We start from the raw sequence: 13,894 nt of genomic DNA on the forward strand, positions 1-13,894 counted from the left end.
AAATAGATTCGTAAATAATGGATATTAGCAGTCTGCTTTGTTTTTCATCAAACTTTAACGTGCAACTTTGTTTCTGCTCCTCCTTCAGTCTTTTAGAAAGATTTTTGGTGAAGAGCTCTTGGAGTGTGTCTATCAGGCTGATGTCGAGGGCCGGCTGGCCCCTTCAGTGGAAAGACAAGAAACCAGTGATTCCACCTCTGTCTTACTCGAGGCCAGAGGTGACTACAACATGTTTTCATAAGGAATATAATTATAATATACAACAAATATCATAGATATTATAACACAAGTGACTCCAGGGATTCCTAGTGAAAGCAGCACTGAGTCAGCGTGAAATTCACTTTGTACCTACAAAGTGCATCTACCTAAATATTTATCGCTGCATATTCAGAACCTCATCTCCAAATATTCAGACAAAATGACCCAATTTCTCCATGGGGATCACTAACATTTCATCTAAGCTAGAAAAACACTGTTGCTTTCTCCCACTGTAGAGCTATACAGAGATCTTCACCAGGTGAAGGAGAGGATTGAGCAGGAACATGATCGGCTGTTGCAGCTCCAGGCTCTGCTGAGGGCTGATGGGAGCAAGGTGAGGTTTTACAGATCTGTAGAGTTGGTTTCTTTGAGGAACAGAGAGGAATCATTTTAATTGAAGTTACAATACTAACAGAATTGTTGGTCTCCTAGATGATGGCAATGCAGACGGCGTACAATGAACTGAAGAGCAGCAGTGAGACGGAGATTTCTAACCTACGTATGCAGGCTGTCAGCGTAAGCCCCTCCTCATGCAAAGGTAAATCTGGACTTACACTCTGATTCCCCTGTCAGGAAAGTTAAAAGCAAATAAATCACGTGCTCATGTCAAGTTATTTGGTCAAACTACAGAGGTGTGGAATAACATGGCAAACTGATTGAACGTCTTTATTTGGTAGGCTTAATTTAATACTCTATACCAGTAAGCTGCAGTGTCACAGTCTCTAGATTTCTGCTGCTGCTCCACAGAATTTTGGTTAACCCTGATTGATGACTGGCATGGCACACATGCACTCTTTGAGCACATGCTGGTGTGTGTGTTGCGCAGTGCTTCTCAGCACCTGTGGGCGACTTCAAAGAGAGAAATCAAATGCTAACACCGCCCTGCTATTCAGCCCACTTCTCCTCTAGTGTTTACCAACCAGGCTAGCAATGCAGCCTTGCACATCTGCTCTGTAAATTGAATTATGTGGAGAGACAGCAGTGCACATTTTGCACACCGTGCATATATGCTTTAAAATGTAGATCTGTAAACTGCAAACATCTGCAAACTTGTAAATCTTTGAAAGAAGATGCTGTATCTTTATTTATTTGTTGTATTATCCTCATTATGTTATTTTATTTGTTGTATTACCTTCACTACTTTATTTGCTCAATTCTTACTATATTATCCTATTCTTTGCCACTGCAATGGCCCAGTTTCTTTGCAGGCAACGTTAATGTTTCATCTAACCGAATGCAATCCTCAATGTTATCCAAGTAAACTAGCATATTGAATTTCACATTTCACCTCTACTTTGGCTAGATCCGGAGGAGCCGGCTGGCGGGCCGTCCACCTCCCTTTCTGGGGATCTGCAAAGGCTGAAGGCCGAAGCCCAGGAGAAGCAGCTCCAGCTGGAGGAAAGGCACAGACAAGAGATGGAGCATCTGAGAGCCTACTACCAGCAGCAGGCTGCAGAGACTGAGGAGCGCTATGCTACTGAGCTCTTCATGCTGGAGCAGCGTCTGCAGGAGGTCACAGGCACTCAGAGCCAGTTCAGGTGATGATCCTGGAAAAACACATGACAATTTGTTAATCCTTTATTGTTTTTTCCAGGTTTGTTTAATCTTTTCAGGAAGAGATGTTTTCCATTAAAACCATGTAAAACACATTCTCTTATTCTCTTATGTACTGATCATGTGTATATTTAATCACAGACCTGGGCAAATGCATATGTAAACCCTCCTTACATAATGTAGATAATGATGAAGGCACCTAGAGTGTATTGTAGGTTGGGCAGTGGGCTACAGGAACCATAACAGGTGACTTAAATTCAAACCATTACAATGGTCGTCTCATGAGAAAATTGTGCTTAAAATAGACCAAAATAATGTCTCCCCTTTCTTCCCATAAAGACTCAGTGAAAGATATCTCACTTAACTTGCTCTCTGCAGCATAACATTTTAATTAACATCTCTTAGACAGGCTGACATGTTGTGCTGGGAAATTGTTCCCAACATGTATACAAAGTTGTGTTAATTAAAATAAAAAGGCACAATGATCCCAGAAAGTTACAGCCAGTATGCTGAGAAATTCAGTTTAACTACAGTCAGATGTCATCATTGCTTCTTTGTTTTTTTTGTCCCCTTCTCAAATGCTGTCTAGTCAGTTGTTGCTGTTTAGCATTTGACTAGCATTGTCACCAGAGTGATGCAGCCTCCCACTGTTCAGTTAGCATAACTCCCTCCCATTGTCCTTTTCATCAGAGGAACTCATCACAAACTGAGCTCAAATCGTTGTTACTTTTAACGACTAGAATTGGTTAATATACTCATACATTACACTTAAATAAAACACACTCACTGCAGATGCTAAGATCAGCAACATGGTGTTTCTTTCCCCTTGTGGAGGTTAGTTTGAAACAGATAAATATCTTTTCTATTCTGTCTCTCTCCTGTCTCTCCTGAGATTGGCATAGGAACAGTTGCTTTGTTAGACTATCTTCAATTAAATTATTTAATTTCTGTTCCGCTGTCACCATCGCTTCCTCCATGATTGCGAGTGATGCTTAGATTTCCCTTGATTAATGCTTACAATCAAGATGTTTAAAATGTGAAATTGTATTAATAACGTCATTTCATTACATCAAGTAACTTGGATTTGTTCACAGAATTGAATCCATTTAATTTCTTTGACTAGCTGCATTTTAGTAGTTGTACTTCACTTGTTCACAGTACAGTACATGTGTTGGAAGAATAGTATTAGCAGACTTAACCACCGCATAATGTAGTGCAGATGAATTTGAAGTTTTGAAAACTATTTGATGCTAATGGTCTGCACAACCTGTGTAGCAGGTGGAAGCTAGCTGATACCGTTCCACTGACAACAGAGCCTTAACTAATGAAATATTTACTAGGTGGTTAAAAGCATTATTCGACTCCTGTTGCTAGCCTACTAACCTATAAAAATAGGGTTTCAACCATTCCAGATGGCTTCCTGAAGGAAGTGAATCACTGAAGCATTGAAGTGTTGAATAGGACAGAAGATGAATGGTATCTCTTATTCATGAACCACACAGTACGTTGGATTGAATGAGGTTTCTAATGAACTTCAGTGCTGCGCTGAAGTGGCAAAGGTATTAGGGGTTTTATTCTCAATTCAATGCATCAGTAGTACATGGTTGTCCCCACAAGCATGAACCTGTGTATTATTCATGTCTCACTTTGTATCCTATCTTGCAACATAACAAATTGCACAAAAATGAAAATATTCAATATAGGGAGTTTATTAACTTTATTCTTTTTATTGTATACAGAAGCAATATGAAGACCACTCACATTTCTGACACTTTATTTGTACATATAATAACTTATTTATTATACTCTGCTAAAACCAAACCTCATCGGATTTCACTGAGATGCTACTGCCCTCTACTGTTTACTCTACTGACCTCGTAAATACAGTACTTTCACCACTATGACTCTCAGTACCAACCAAGTTCTTACCTTGGATTCTCTTTTGTCTAATCTTGGCCATGTTCAAGACAGAACGCTGTTATATCACATGAGGAATCAAATTCCCTTTTTTCCGAAAAATGATTCCCAGGCATAAAAACATGGAATCAAATCGCATACATCCAGATTGTTTTTTCAGTATTTCAGTGAACTTAACTCCAGTCTTATTAATTCATTCAATGGTGCCAGTTTGAAGGGCAGTGTCGTTGCTATATGTCATCACTTCAGCTGGTATTCTCTATAGCAATTTCTGTATGGATATCTCATTTATCGTGTGCTTACTCTTAATTTATACTTGCTTAAGCATTGTATGTTTTTAGGTCTTTGCCTGTGACTTATATCCCTACCTCTAGATGCCATTTGCTTTCATTCAACTCCACACAATATCAAAACCAAATTTCAGAGAGTAGCATAATCCATAGAAGGGATCATGTGACAGAAAAAAATCTTTAATCTCATATGTGGTTATAGAACGATTTTTGACATTCTGTTTTGTCTTTCAGCCTGTCCAGTGTTGCACAGTCCGGCTCCGAGAGGGTGGAAGAGCACAGAGAGGAGCTAAAGGTTTGGCTGCTACTTTTTGCCCTTGTCTAAATCTGCCATGTCACACTCATCACGTCCCACCACAAGCTGAAATGTGTATATACATTAAGACGCTGTGACAGTGAGGGGGAGGGAGAGGGGGGCGCTTGCAGCCTTTAGGCTAAAACCTGCCCTAAATCCCCGGCTTTGCTCCAGAAGCCACAGTTTGGAATGGCTCTATATCTGAAGGAGCATGTTATAATAAGGGTAAGACGTTACGTAACCCTCCAGTGCAGCGTGTTACTGGTGAACCGAGCGTGCTTACTCTAGACTCGGCGGCGGTATGAAAAGAGGATTCTGTCTTGCGTGAGTGAACCGCGCTCCATTTAAGTCGCCTCTCGATCACCGCCACTCCAGCTTCCGTCCTCTCGTAGTTTTGTCATTCTCTCTCTCTTACTCCCGCCCCCCTCAGCTGATGTGTGCTCAAGGCTCTTGCAGCCTCACTCAGATATCAGAGAGGAAGGTAGGAGAGAAGAACAGAGTTTTTTGATCAACTTTTAGATATGTCTGGATTGGAAATGCTGAGAATAAGCGTGATGAAGGCATGAAGCGAGTGAGAACTGAAGAGGCTGAATGATGGTAAAACAGACAAGACAGGGATTCAGTACCAGACAGACTGGTAGTGTATTAGTGGAAAAGTGTGGCGCTAGTATGATGCAAGGCATCTCTTTATCCTTTTATCATCCCTGGGGGGCGGAGAGAACAGAGTGGTGTATTTATCACTGGTCAAAGAGTGGGTGGGGTGAGCTATATGAAGAGCCACTTAGGGACTGTTTATTTTAAGAGCAGTTCCTAGGAACTCTCTATTTTTCCTTAACTTCTTGTCTTGTGCTCTGTCTTATTTTTACACACTCCAATCTGCAACTTGTGAGTTTCATCTCATCTTGCAGCATTTCCTTCTTTGCATTTCCTTCTTTCCTTTTCCTTTGTCTTCATTGATACATTAATCCATACTCATCCACGCAACCTTCCCTCTCCAGTGGTCCCTTCCTCTCTGACCCTCTCTTCCTCTTTTCTGCGTTCTCTCTGAGCAGCAGCTTGGTGAGGAGGAAGCATCAGAGGCAGGCGCAGATGTGGAGCTGCACCGGCCTGCCAGGTCTTCGGGCCTGACGGTGCAGCTGCAGACACTGAGGAAAGCACTCTACCACAAGTATGTCCAAGAAGTGGCCGCTCTCAAGGAGCAGCACAGCAGCGAGCTGAGGAGACTGAGAGAAGAGAGGGAGCAGGAGAGGAAAGGAGAGGAGAGTCCAGAAGAGAGAGAAGACAAAGCAGCACTGACTAAGGCTGAGCAGGACCTCGGCGGGATCAACGGGGCCGGACGCTCCATCGAGGGCGCCAGGGCAGCGGGGCAAGTCGTGCTGGAGGAGAAACAACACTGGGAGAAAGTGGAGGAGGAGGTTGCTAAGGTAGGTAACCAGTTTGTCTAGGACTGATATTACTCAGAACAGTCAGTCTTGTCAAATCAAAATCAGTGAAACTGGCAGCAGTAAAGCTTTACATTAGGTTAGATTGATATGAAGGAAGATCCAGCTTGGGCAGTGCAATTCATTAATGTCTTAGGATTGTTATTTCCTTAGTCTTGAAAGGTAATAGCTTAAAACTCATTAAAGAAATCAGAAAAATGTATAGCTCACCTGAATGAGGTCTTCGAAGATGACGATCACATCACAGATTAATTTATTCAAGGAATGTGTTCTCTTATTATAAAGCCTGTTTCTGTTACATCATCACATACTGTTCAAATTCATTTTTATTGATACTAATAAAGCTAATTATTAGTTTGTTTACCATTGCTAGTTGTGTAGACCACTTGGAAACCAATGAATTGATATCCCACTCTAATGATAACTGTACAACTAAGACTCTGGAATGGGCCAGTTATCAAGTCAGTGACACAGCAACTTTTGTGGCAACTCTGAGCAGCAAGCATTTCCTTAACAAATGCTTTTATCACAGCAGAATATCTTGCTGCCAGCAAACTTTTAAAAAGATATTTGACCCTGTGCCTAACTTTGTTGCCTGTTGCCGGGAGCCTTGCACATCAAAGATTTGTAAATAAAATTGCATCAGCACTCTTAAATGTGTAAGTGCTCTGTTAAATAGAATCCTAAGGCACATTATCTTTGGCTCCAAATTTTTCCACAGGCCATAGTTCAGATGTCAGTGGAGTTCGCCCAGCAGACTGTGCTGGCTCGCATCAACAAGCGTGCCTGCCAGACTACCTCGTCCATGCAGACCCAGTCAGAGGAAGAAGTGGAGGAGCGGGAGAGAGAGGAGCAGACTCCCAGGGCCTCTCCCACCGCGGGTCTCTGGCTGGAGGATGTGGAGAGGGAGAGATTGGAGAGGGAGCTGAGCGAGAGGACCGCCGAGGTCCACAGGTTAAAGGAGCAGCTGCTGAAAACTGAAGCAGGACCGGAGCAGGTCAGTGCGGCTGGCTGTCCTGTTATGCCAGGATCGCATTAATGTGTTGAATGCGTTACTCTCCAGTGAAGTTTCATTCATTTCAAAGGAAAGAATCCATTACATTACTGCTGCATAATTCCATTGTAGATGCATTGTGTTCCGGTGTGTGTTTTGCATGCATTGGATTTAATGTACATGTGCATCGATTATGCATGGGGTTCCTGTGTAGAAATCTGCAGCAGCATGTTTCTGTAGTTTGCAGCAACATTAATGCATTATGGGTAGAGTGAGATCCCCGCCTTAGAATGAGATTTCAGCCTATATATCTTTTTTAGGCAGGATTTCTTTAAATTAGAATATAGGCCTTATACTTTAACCAACAAGCCAAACAATCATTAAAGTGATTCTCAAAATGCGTGTTTCACTTTCACTTGCTGTGTTAGTGGCACTTCTTAAAGGGTAATTGCAGCCCAAAAGTAGCACAGGACCATCTGAAACATAACACACACACACACACACACACACACACAAATACTCAGACTCCTATTTAAGAAGGACTCTGCATCCTAACACTGCTTTTCCTCTCCCTTTGCATCATACAGTACATTTATGTACCTGAGCTTTATACTACTGATGTAAGGGACTTGCTGACATGTATTCACACAGTTCTTTAAATAATCATACTCGACCACAATCAATATCAGTAGACAATATAATTTTGGAAGGAAGCGTATTTGTTTATCCATTACCAAAGAGTAACATTCAACATTCAGAAGCTTGCATATTCACTACTTGTGCATGCACTGGTGTACTGTTAAATATATTCCCTCTTTAGAAGTGTGGAGTCTTCTCATGTTAGCAGGCTTCTTTGCCAAAGCGCTCCTCATGCCTTGAAGACCTAATCCCAGGGCCAGCTAGGCTTTTCACTAGCCATTTATTGCATGATTAGGCATTACCCGCGCCATAGCAGAGGCTGTCGGGTTCAATGTTCTTTATGTGATGAATCGTTCCAACACACTCTTGCTAATGCTGATTCACTAATGGTAATTCATTAACCAACTTGCTAAGAACGTTCTTGAGCTACAGTTGGCTCAAATGGGTTTTAAAGATGTCAAAAAAAATGTCTCTGCACTCTGCGTGTCTGATGTATGCTAGTCATCGTTTCTGTTAAGGTAAATGAGTTTGTCAATCATATGATAAAGTGAAATACCACTCAGTTGAATAATTCATATACAGTATGTTATTCTTATGGTATAGAACAGTCCAATTAATACTTGTGAACACAAACAACTCTCCTAACCAGAGAATTAATATGAGCGCCACCACAGATGTAAAATGTGGAGCTGCTCCATAGGGAATAAACTGGGAATGATGGTAAAAGTGACTTCGATAGAATCCAGTGGGATTTCCTGAAAGACTACTACAGAATAAAGCTTATTTTGGCATAAAACTCAATATTCTGTGGGTCTTTTATTCATTATTGATGAAGCAGCTCCAGATTTTAAATCTTGACATTGCAGGTTTGAGTCTTGAAGTTTCTGAAACAGCTTAGATCCTCCTGGATGGAAGGCTTTGATAAGAGTATATTTTAACTAATTCTAACATAAATAAACTATTTTGATATTTGTATGTGGCATGTCATTGTACATGAGTGTTCCATGTCTTTGTATGCAGTGAAATGCAAGCATTTATTAAATTGACACTTTCTTTGGATATAGTGTTTGGCCATAGATTGGTTGCTGAAGATGTTAACAGACTTTCTATTCAGCCTTCAATTGTTAAGTAAATTTTAAACCATTATATATTCAAAGTAATATTAACATAATCCAGCATAAAAGTTTGATTTGTGTAAGAGAATTTTGCACAGTAGCACATACTGAATGTTGTCTGGATGAGTGTAAAAGTGGCATTCAATGTGGCATTCAGTGTATGCTCTTATCGGTCTAATGAAATGATTCTTTGACTGAAAGCGGTGCCAGTCTCTACTCATCTGCAGTCTCTACACAATGCGGTGTCTTTGAGAATGAATTGATTTTCTGTGTGGAGAGGCAGAGCTGCATTTCTGCCTCTTCCCCAGAAGGGGGCGCTGCCTCCTCCGCCAGTCCCTTTGACTCAGGTGCACCTGTTGCCATAGCAGCACAAAGATACTAGTGTTTCTCTCAGCTCCAAGGGAGTTAGAAGTGTGTTTGTGTGTTTGTAGTCTGTGTGCTTGTAAAAGGGGAGCGTGTCTACGCGCCTTGCTGTGCCTTAGTTGAATCCACTCTTACTAATGGTCATGCATAGAGCCACGCTGTCCCTCGGCTGCCTAGTGTTTTCAGGAATCTTTAACAAACTGTAGCCTTTCCAATGACGGGCCTGCTGTCTGTGTTCTCTCTCCTGCCTGTCCAGGCTTTACAGAAGGGAGAAGCTGGGAAAGAGGAGGACCCAGAGGGGCCGGGAGTAAAGAAAGCTGATGGGAGCAAATTGTCATTACAGGATGAAGGGGACTCCTCTAATCCGGACATTATCACCACTGAAAGGTAGAGGCAGGAATTATACATACATACTTTGAATTGTGCTCTATTCTTAAAAGGACATTCCTAATCTGTACAGCTATTGAAGTTGTGCCTTCATACTAACCGGATGTGTTTGTGTTAGTGCTGTAGAAGAATTGGGAAAAGGTTAATATTGATTTCCAGTTGCAGCCAAAGCTAGGCCAAATTCCCATTTTGAGGTCTGTATTTTTGTTAAAGGGTGAAATGTTTTACAACTGTGATCGTTTCAAGCTTTCCCTTTAACTAATTAAGATTTCTTGCATGAATGATATATACGATGCTCTCCTCCTCTACTGTGTTAGTCATTGATGGCACCGCACAAGTTCTCATAACCAACCACCAGTCCTAATTTCTTAACACCTACCTTCTCACCTCCTCCTGTCAGAAACCTCTTGCGTAAGGCCAACGAGAGGCTTTGTCAGGTGCTGGTTGACGTCCTGAAGACCACGGCGGCGGCGGAGGAGACGATGGGCCTCCACATGGAGAGTCTGCGTGAGGCTTCCAGTGGAGGGCAGCAGGCCGCACCGCCACACTCCTCCACACAGAGAGCAACCTGGCAGAGAGGTGGCACAGAGCCCTTCAGACCTTATACTGCAGGCAAGTCACATCACGGTTCAATTAATGGGATCAATTAAATATCATTTGTCATTATTAAGGAGAAAACTAGTGTCTGAATGTACTGGCTGCTAAACTTTTCCAGAGCTCCATCACAAAACAGACAGTTAAACTTACAAAATATGACTATGCATGCATTCACTCACTTGAAGGAGCACAATACCTCAGTATCTGGCTTTAAAACTATTGCTGCGCTCTTTAAGTATCTTGCCATTTCAGTTGGACTTGTCCTGAAGGTCTTGTCTGACTGGGTCATTACTACTCACAGTGGTGACTCTATGGTAACTAAAGACAGCACAGTCTCAGGTTAACAAATTAAACCGTTCACTGGTCTACTAATACTTTGCCAAGACAGTAGCTGCATATATTAAACTGAACTATAGTTTACTAGCTTGTACTGCATATTGCTCTGACTGTTTTCCAGCCTTACAACTACCTTCTTATACATCCAGCCAAGGTTTGTGCCAAATACTGTGTTCCTTTCCTCACAAATTTCAGTTTTGGAAGAGGTTTTCGGGGCAGCTAAAAGACCTTTGTCAGAGAGAATTAGGTTTGCACCTCTCAACATTTTCTTGGTGTACTGCAGCAAATCATTTCAGGTTCAGAAAGTTCCAGGATTACAGTTACTGTCTCCAGTGGATGTAGCATTCATGGACTGTTGGTGCTCTGTGTCAAACACTGGAAAGTTAAGTTTCCATACAATCCATCACAGATCAGCAACCAGAACATGTACTTTTGAACATACAGTGATCAATAATCATTATCAAAGACTGTGAATCCCTTGACATCTTGCATTTTGTTGTGCTACAATGTAATAATAATGCATTTATTTATTTATTATTTATCTTTTTGTCTGTGATCTATAAGAAAGTTGTATTCTTTCAAAGTGAAAAGCAAATTCTATAAATTATTCTGTAAAGTTATGAAATTCAAATAAAAGTAAAAATCTAGTTATCTAGTAAAAAGTATACACACCATGTTGGGCTAAATAGTGTTACTGGTGAGGTTCAATGCTTTATGTTAATGTTGCATAGATGTCACTGGCAAAGTGGGAATAAGTCCCAATGCACATATGTGACCAAACACCATGAACCCAGAATTTTACAAGAGCCCTATTTTATATCACCATTTTATATCAAAATGCACTTTTTTAAATTCAATGATTAATAATTTAAACAAGTAATTATTGACTCCTAATACTTAATATACCAGCGTAAAGCTCTGATTGCAAAGATCAGTAGTTTATGAAACAGTATATCCCACAATGAGGCTGTTTTTACATATTGGGTTGCATATCACTTCTCATTTTCTGTAGTTATGGACATGCTGTCATTTCACATATTGTTTGTTGTTGTGAAGAGTAACATTCAGCTTTACGGTGATATGGTGTAGTTGACAGCCATATTGCCGAGCAACTATCAGAATATAACATACTGAATACCAATCAAATCAAAACACAAAGGACTGAAAAAAGACTGAAATTGTGAAACGGAAAATATCTAGGAACCATGTTTAATACTACCAGCATAATGACTTGCCTCTGCCCTTCAAAAGACCTGCTGTTCTGTCCTGCTGTATCAGCATGTCATAATATGGAAATTATATCATATAATAAAAACTGTAATATAAAGTAATGTTTTACAGACGCTGCCACCTACTATCATAATTGTCCTCTGAGAATGTGAACTTACAGGTTACATCGCCAGATAGTTCAGTGAGAATGAGGTCAAATAAAGTAGCATAAGGGCACAGGTACATGAGCGGATGTGCTCCCTGACCTACGACCCAACCACATCAACATATTCCTAGCATTGCTTTGTATTCTGTTATTTATCTTCTGTCATATGAATATAAGCCAGAGGTGGAGTCTAATTGTGACCAGCATATTTAGCATATTTTAAGGTCTAAACTTTTTGTTTCTATAGATTTAAAAGCCAATTAATTCCTTTTTTCATGTGAGCTTGAGAGTAGCTTGATGTTTCTGGTTATCACCACAGAAACATCAGCAACATTTCACCATGTTTTTTTCACAGTATCTTGTTTTATCTGTCTAAAGCTATTGGGTTATAGGTAAAGCTATAACTAAAATCAGAAAAAACAACTGTAAGCTCCTCTTGGAAGTTGTAATAGGCCTACTAGTCACAAAATGTCTGAGTGATCTTTAGCTTTTAATCGGGAGAAATTGCAATAACAACATCAGGTGTGTGTGTGTGTATAATATGTGAGTAATACATTTCTGCTATCTTTTCCTCTGGTCCATACACAGAAAGTGGCCAGGGCAGCGAGACTGGCACAGACGAAGCGAGTGTGTGGTCCGGGGAGACGGAGGCTGACGAGGGCCTGGAGATGTCCCAGCAGATGATGGACAGCCTGCTGCTGGGGGCGGAGACTCAGATGGAGAACGAGGAGCACCTGATGGGCATCAGCAGCCGCCTCCAGACGGCTTTGGAGAGGATGCTGATGGCCATCACCGAGACCACCAACCAGGTAGGGACCAGATGGGGTCGGGTGGTTAAAGTTCTCGGTTATGTGCACACTCTCCCTTTCATCTTGCCCATTCACATTCACAGCACTGATGGGCTTGATTGATGCTCATCTCATTTCCTTCTTTTACTGCATATCGCACTTCCTGCTAGCTTACCTAAGAAACTCTAATGATGTCGAACTTAACTATTCTGGTTTATGAGAACTAATGTACCAGAGAGACTGGCAAATGTTTAATGAAATATGCTGCTATATATCAGCAAAGAGGTAGCCATACTATACTCATAAATTGGCCTTTAGTGAAGTTATGATACAGCAGAATTTTATACTACTTTTTATTTATTTTATTTTATTTAGCCTTTATTTTCCCATTGAGATTCAAAATCTCTTTTCCAAGGGAGACCTGGCCAAGAAATGGCAGCAGGGGTTACGCAATAAAACATACAATGCAGTAGAAAAAGAAAATACAAAAATAGTAAAATATGTACAATAAAAAAGATCACAATTTAGATCAGAAACAGGAGCACACATCTTGCATGAGACTGTGGATAATTTGCCTGAACTGATTTAGGGGAATAAAATGGTCAAGCTGGAGCTTTGACTGGAGATTGTTCCAGGACCAGGGGGCAAAATAATCAAATGCCTTTTTCACCAAAAACAGTTCTGATTCTGGGAACTTTAAGAAGAATGCAGGACTGTGATCTTAGACTACACTATACTTTGCCAAGTAATGTGGTCTCCTAGCAGGATGAGGCATGAGTTATCAACAAGGCCTGAATATTCTTCATGCACAGTCCTATGGTGTTACTGCATCAGTGTGTTTGTGCCTAGAAGTTACCAGTGAACGGAAAGCTCTAGTGACACATGTAGTCTTTGTTTAAACATATAAATGCCCACACACAACATTGTTAACCTCCTATAGTTTTCCAAGTCTGTTCACGGAGGCATAATGGGGATGAGACTGCAGAATTTGGCTGGCAACAAAGTTGGCCTGTCTAGAATTCACACACAATAGGGCTGTCTCATTCCCAGTGGTTGCCTATAGATACAAGCTGTATTTACATGGGGCTTTTGTCTGTCCAACCGGCCTATCCTAATCCAGTTGGGCAGAACAACGCCGCCCCCTTAGGCTGCCTATGTAGTGCGCCTCCTGTGTCCAGTGTCAGTCCAGAGAGACGGAGCAGTCCTACTTTAACCAGGCCATTGAATGTGTTACTGTAACTGACTGCACAGCACATCTTCCCTTTGGCTCAGATTCAAGCATTACTCACACTGAAATGGGTTTTATCTTGGCTATCTAAAAATAGCATAAACGAATTTTCAGGCCAAGCGTCAGTGATGTTGCAGCATCTATCTGAATCGCTGAGTGCATGTTGGTTGCTATAAAATCAATTGAATCCTATTCTTTCTCTCACATCTTTGGGTTTTTAATGATGTAATTCACCTCCTTATTTTACAGTATATTGTACCTACTCATCCCTTACCTACAGCATCTGAGACTTTATGGTTTCTCTTTGTTGTATTCA

The 13,894-nt window shown here is 41.0% G+C and overlaps 1 protein-coding gene across 4 annotated transcripts in view; it reads left to right on the top strand.

Annotated features, from left to right (window-relative positions):
- akap9 (A kinase (PRKA) anchor protein 9) overlaps window positions 1–13,894 on the top strand; it is a 70,692-nt gene that overhangs the window by 25,155 nt on the left and 31,643 nt on the right. For all 4 annotated transcript variants that reach the window (XM_078290132.1, XM_078290135.1, XM_078290133.1 and 1 more), the window contains 10 exons: window positions 89–218; window positions 495–592; window positions 691–796; window positions 1,562–1,796; window positions 4,254–4,314; window positions 5,367–5,738; window positions 6,478–6,753; window positions 9,124–9,254; window positions 9,655–9,870; window positions 12,155–12,371. In XM_078290132.1, coding sequence (XP_078146258.1) covers window positions 89–218; window positions 495–592; window positions 691–796; window positions 1,562–1,796; window positions 4,254–4,314; window positions 5,367–5,738; window positions 6,478–6,753; window positions 9,124–9,254; window positions 9,655–9,870; window positions 12,155–12,371 — 1,842 coding nt within the window. The remainder of the gene's footprint in view (window positions 1–88; window positions 219–494; window positions 593–690; window positions 797–1,561; window positions 1,797–4,253; window positions 4,315–5,366; window positions 5,739–6,477; window positions 6,754–9,123; window positions 9,255–9,654; window positions 9,871–12,154; window positions 12,372–13,894) is intronic.

This window comes from Centroberyx gerrardi, chromosome 19 (assembly GCF_048128805.1).
Source record: "Centroberyx gerrardi isolate f3 chromosome 19, fCenGer3.hap1.cur.20231027, whole genome shotgun sequence".
Lineage (NCBI taxonomy): Eukaryota > Metazoa > Chordata > Actinopteri > Beryciformes > Berycidae > Centroberyx > Centroberyx gerrardi.